The 6,370-nt window shown below is 34.8% G+C and overlaps 1 protein-coding gene across 1 annotated transcript; it reads left to right on the forward strand.

The window, feature by feature from the left end:
- Nucleotides 1-2,374: 2,374 nt before the first annotated feature.
- On the forward strand, nt 2,375-4,781 carry LOC101306487 (transcription factor bHLH95-like; the record flags this gene model as incomplete). The annotated part of the gene is made up of 2 exons (XM_004309700.1): nt 2,375-3,075; nt 4,395-4,781. Coding segments are annotated over exons 1-2 (855 nt in total), but the record flags the coding sequence as incomplete, so codon positions are not given.
- Between the last annotated feature and the right edge of the window lie 1,589 nt (nt 4,782-6,370).

Genomic DNA, 6,370 nt, shown 5'->3' on the forward strand with positions numbered 1-6,370 from the left:
ATATAGGGGGTATGGACACATATTTATACACCCGTCTGTCCACCTTGATGGCGTAGTGTAGCACCGCATTAAGGCGTGACGTGAGCGTTGGACGCGAGCGTAGTAGCCCTATATAGACCCATGAATTTATATAGGGAGTATGGACGAGTGTAAATACATACATATATTATATAGTCTGAGAGGCTCGATATTTTATGGGATAAAAGTTTTATCGCTTGCGGCATGCATTCGATTTTTCCTTAGAAATTAATTTGGGGAAACATAAATATTTTATTTATTATTTTATTTTTGTCCACTCACTCTAACGTTATTAAATGTTTTCCCCTGGGCCCTTCGTTTTAACTTGCCCAGTCTGCAGAGTTCGGGTTGGATCTAGTAGGAGACGAGGCATAGTCACCCGCATTTCTGCCAGTTTTCGCCAGTAGGTTACCTGTTCAACCTACTCGTGTTTTCTTGCTTCCGCTTGTGTTTAGTAGCTCTGAATACTTTAGAATTTTTGTATATTATGCGATGTGCAGAAGTGATAAATTAAGAGTGTAATTTGAAATTTTCGAGTTAGGGTTGTCCATCTGCAAGGGAGATTTTCTTAATCTTTTCAGTAAGTTTTCTTTGGAGGTGGTCCCCGCACGACTTACTCTGGGTTCCAGGGTGAAATTCGGGGTGGGTCGTGTCATCTGGTTTCAGGGTCTTGAAAATGGAAAACCAAGCCGAACTGAACTGAAGTTTTAGTTCGGTTTGGTTATCAGTTTTAGGTCTTAGCTAAACCGTAGCAAACCGAACCCACCCCTATCTTGTACCACCTCTTCTATCTTAAGTTCCATATTGTATAAACAAACTAACCCAAAAAAAAGATTGTATACACAAAACTAGAACATGAAAATGGTGCGTCTATTGCCACCCTAAAAACCACTTTACTCAGCACACACGTTATTGATTTATTGAAATATCAAAATACTCTGATGTAAAATTACATAAAAGGACAATAAGTTGTTACAAGTTACAATATTTTTTTATCTTTTTGTTTTGGATGAACACATATTTCATAAACCCTAACCGAAAATTTATCATATGCAGTAGCATTCAACCTGAAGATGAGGTGAACTGTTTATGTGTGTGTGTATAGCACACACGTTGTTGATTTATTGAAATATCAAAATACTCTGATGTAAAATTACATCAAAGGACAATAAGTTGTTACAAGTTACAATATTTTTTTTATCTTTTTGTTTTGGATGAACACATATTTCCTAAATCCTAACCCAAAATTTATCATATTCAATAGCATTCAACCTGAATATGAGGTGAACTGTTTGTTTGTGTGTGTGTGTGTGTATTTTCTTTGTTGATGTTTAGTCTATCCTTTTACTCATTATTTCCCATATCAATTTTGTATGTAAATTTTCATGTTTAGCCGCTCATTTATCAATTTGTTGTTTTTTCATCGGCGTCGGAGCTTTTTCCAAGTAGCTAGAGATACATTTACGAACATTGTGCATCTTAAAATCAACTGATACCAACGAGTTGTTAAATTTTAATTGGTGATTTTACTTACCTTGAACTTATACTTTCAAAACAAATGATATTAATGCTATAGTTTTCTTCAATTTCTTTTTCCTTTTGGAGTTTAATGGCTATTTGAAGAGTTTGATATTATGTGTATTACTAATGGGTGAATAAAGTAAATTTAAAATTAAAAAATATATGTGGGATGAGAAGACAATGTAGGGTGAACAAAGTAGAATTGAGAAAATTGTATTTTAGGTATTGTAAATGGGTGAACAAAGTAAACTTGCAATTAGAAATATATAAGTGGGGTGTGAAATGAATGCGGGGTGAGCAAAGGGTGGCAATAGACGCACCCAAAAAGTTTTACTACAATGAGCATCAATTATATCATCAATAAGGTAATCCACAAATTCAAAGTATTCTAACCGACTAATTATTACCCTGTTTATGAAACCGTCTTATCAAAATAGAAATCATTTAATCATAAATATAACAGTTATACCGTCTCAACAACCAAAAGATGCATAATAATTATTCTTAGGTAGCTGCAATGCACATCAGAAAAATTGTTAGCATTCAACATTTCCTTTAATAGATCGAGCAAATTATATCTTGAATTAACTAGTTCTCCAATCTACCCTTGTGCCATACCTATAAATGACATGGTAAATTTTAAAAAAATTAGGGTATTTGATGCATATGATGCATTTCCAAAGTAAATGAAGAAAGGACATCATAGTAAATTGTGAATGATGGGTTAAATTGACGGTAAATATACCATATTAGTTTTTCTTTCGTTAAGTGGGGTCATTAACCATCTGGACGAGTCTCGTCTCTTGTATAGCTTTAGGCTATCCGTTTTTGTTTTGAAGCAGAGTAACGGCAAAACCTTATGATTATATTTTGGGCTTTTCCTTACCTGGCGAATACACCACCTTTTTAAACGCCTAGCTTCCTCACCCCCTCTCCCTCCCTCCCTCCCTCCTTCCATCCATCCATACATCCTCTATATTTCTCGATCTTTGTCTCTTGCTCTGATTTTTTCTTTTGTGTCTCTAGAAACTAAAGCTCTATCTCGGTCGGTGTTTGTGGATAGAAACCATGTTTAAACCAGATTCAGGAGCAGGAGCTTCAAATGGGGTTTTATGGGCAAACCAGTCGTGGGCTAATTTGTCCAATTCTACTGATAAATTTTTGTTGAACTCCAATTCTGAGAATTCAGCTGGTGGTGGCGATGAGGGGAAGGATAAATTAGAGAAGGAGAAAGAAATTATAGATAGAGAAGATCAAGTGCAACCAGAGTTAGAGCCGGAGGCTGCTCTCGGTAAGAAAACTTTGGCTAAGAAGCGAGGTGGCCGAGTTAGTGGTAGCAGTTTCAAGAGGTATAACGGGAAGGCTATCAAGGAAAAGGGAAAAGCGAGTAGTGAAGAGGTGGTGAAAGAAGGAAGAAGGGGCAGTGATTCTGAGGATGATCATGAGTTGCATATATACACCGAAAGGGAAAGGAGGAAGAAGATGAGGAACATGTTTGCCAACCTTCATGCTTTGCTTCCTCAACTTCCTTCTAAGGTAATTTTTTATATTACATATCTATATGAGTTGCGGTTTTTAATTAAACCAATTATTGCATGTCACTCTCGCTTCTCGTATGAATGTTCGTTTCGATCTCTTTATCTAATCTCTCTCTTAAGTGTTTGAAAAACTTCGGTCTTGGGAGATCAAAGAGCCCCAAATTCTATATTTTGTATCCCCTCAGGTAAATGAAACTTGTATTAGCGTTTTCTTTTGCATACAATAAGGAGATAATATGAAAAGTTTGTTTTCTCTTTCTCAATTTTCTTGTATTCCCATCTAGCACTTTCAGATGAGAGGTTTACATGTTTTAATTTTTGATTTCTTATAGCTTCCACAACTCTTGTCTGAGGTAGTCAAGATTCAAGCTATAACCACAACTTCTTTACAATTCAATGTTATTGCATCTCTCTCTCTCTCNTCNNACNCCANCNATNANNTCANNANCATCNACTANCNCNTNCTNTATNTNTACCTACTATNTATAACCGGTCGTAACCTTACTACTACTACTACTACTACTACTTACTACTACTACTACTACTACTACTACTACTACTACTACTACTACTACTACTACTTCTCTCTCTCTCTCTCTCTCTCTCTCTCTCTCTCTCTCTCTCTCTCTCTCTCTCTCTCTCTCTCTCTCTCTCTCTCTCTCTCTCTCATGAGTCTGTTCTCTATTGTATTCTGGTCAAGTTTTGATCTTTATGGAAAAAGAGACAAGCCTTTATATTAAATTGTGTTTCCCTTTAGGTAAATCAAGCAATCATAAGCCTTTGTGCTTATACTTGGCATTTAAAGCGAGAGCTTTACTTTTCCCCCTTGATTTTCTCCTTTTAAGTTTGTGGCTTTTTGAAGAGAGATATGCATATCTTATTAATGATTTTTGGGCCACATGAATCTATTTTAGTTAACTTTCAACCTGACTTCAACACATATATAGATATATCAATTCATGAGGAGATTGAACCTCTGGTTGCATGAATTACTTAATTCTAGTTTATAATATTTTGTCAAGGATGGATCTCTTTGTTTTAAGATCAATTTTTGCCATTAGTTGATTGTGCTCTTTTACTTGAGTTAAATAAATTTATTAGGGGAGTCAAAAATAATAATATTGTAGGTAATGCTAGCTAGTACAACCATGTGCTAGTAGAGTTCTTAAAAAATAAAACTAAAACAATTATAAACCCAAATTCTTTAAAATTTAGATTTAATGCGCATATAGTTTCAACTTTCAACAGTGCGTGTCAGTATAAATGTAGTAATCTAATCTAATTTGATATTAATCGTTCTTATTTGACCAACTACAGGCTGACAAATCCACAATTGTTGATGAAGCGGTCACCTACATAAAAAGGCTTGAAATCACTCTTCAATCCCTACAACAACAAAAGAGGGAGAGGATGCGAAGCCTCCCAAATAGCACTATGGTCAATTACAACCACACACCAATACTTATGAACTCACAAAATGTGGTCTATGACTCAAGAGAGGGTATCCTACCTTCACATGTCTCTTCCAGTAACTTGGTCGATGCTTCTACTACTACTACTACTACTGCAAACGGATTCAACATCATTCCTGATTTCAATCCTTTGAACAATTCATTCTCAACCAACTCACTTTCTCCCGAACCTGTAGTGTTTAAAACATGGACTTCACCTAATGTCGTGTTGAACATGTGCCGAAATGAAGCACAAATTAGTGTGTGCACCCCAAAGAAGCCTGGCATATTTTCCCAGATTTGCTACATTTTGGAGAATTACAAGCTTGTAATGGTAACAGCTCATATTAACTCAGACTCTCATCGCAGTATGTACATGATCCAAGCACAGGTAAAAATTAGTAATTTCCTAATTAAATTCTCACGTCTACTATCATTATAATAACTCTAAGAAACTGCTACAATTTACATGATTTTGGTTAGTTTTTTAATTTCTATAGATGATGAACAACTCTTTTTTTGGTTTAGTAAAGGGGAGAGAGGTAAAGCACAGGTAAAAATTAGTAATATCCTAATTAAATTCTCACATCTACTATCATTATAATAACTCTAAGGTACTCGTACAATTTACATGATTTTGGTTAGTTTCTTAATTTCTATAGATGATGAACCACTAATTTTGGTTCAAGGTAAGGGGGGGGGGGGGGGGGGGAGGGGGGAGGAGAGAGAGAGAGAGAGTAGTAGTAGTAGTAGTTCGTTTGGTTACGTAGGTAAGTAAGTAAGTAAGTACGACTAATTAATTAATTATTATTATTATAATAATAATAACTAATTATTAATTANGNGTGTAGTATATATTTAGTGTTNTNTNNANANANNATAGAGAGTATATGTCGTAGTAAGTAAAGAACGTACTTTATTAAGTTAGTACGGTAAACGTAAAAGAAACTAGTACTAATAACGTAGTTAGTTAGTTTACGTAGAGTTAGGTTTACGGTTTTTACTTTTTAACCTTTTAACGTTTAACGTTAAGTTTAGGTTTAGGGTTTAGGGTTTGGTTAGGTTAGGTTAAGGTTAAGGGTAAAGGGTAAAGGTAACGTCTAACCTAAACCTAAAACCGTAAAAGTTAAGGTTAGTTATTTTAGTTTACTTTTACGTTTAACGTTAAGGTTAAGTTAAGTTAAAAACGAAAAAACGTAAAAACGTAACGTAAGAAAACGTTAAAAACGTTAAAAACTTTAAAGTTAAGTAACGGTAACGTAAACTTAAACTTTAAACTTTAACTTTATTTACTACTACTATAACTTATATAGTAGTTACTTACTTTACTTTATTAGTTTACGTTACGTTACGTTACGTTACGTTACCGTTAACGTTAACCCCGTTAACCCGGTTTACCGGTTAACGGTTACGTTACGGTTACGTACGTACGTTACGTACGTAGTTAGTTAGTTACGTTAGTTAGTAGTAGTAGTAGTACGTACGTACGTAGTGTAGNGNGGGNGGGGGGAGGGGGAGGAGAGAGAGAGAGAGAGATTAGGCTAGATTGGTTCTTGAAGTTAGAGAAATTAGGCCAGATTTAAATATATTATTGTAACAATTATAACGAAAATCTATTTTTAAGATGAGTGTTGAGAACTTTAATGGTTTAGTACTTTCTGATACAAATAGCATTCAAGAGGGATTAATAGTGGCTTGTAGAAAAGACGTTCAATTTAATGCGTAGAAAAATAGCTAGATACAGAGTTTATGGTCAGAGTTGTTCTTATTCTAGTATATTGGGAGTTTGTGGATTATGGGAAGAAAGTGCATACCAACAAAGTGATGATTTTATCTTACTTA

This window comes from Fragaria vesca, unplaced genomic scaffold, assembly GCF_000184155.1.
Source record: "Fragaria vesca subsp. vesca unplaced genomic scaffold, FraVesHawaii_1.0 scf0513036, whole genome shotgun sequence".
NCBI lineage: Eukaryota > Viridiplantae > Streptophyta > Magnoliopsida > Rosales > Rosaceae > Fragaria > Fragaria vesca.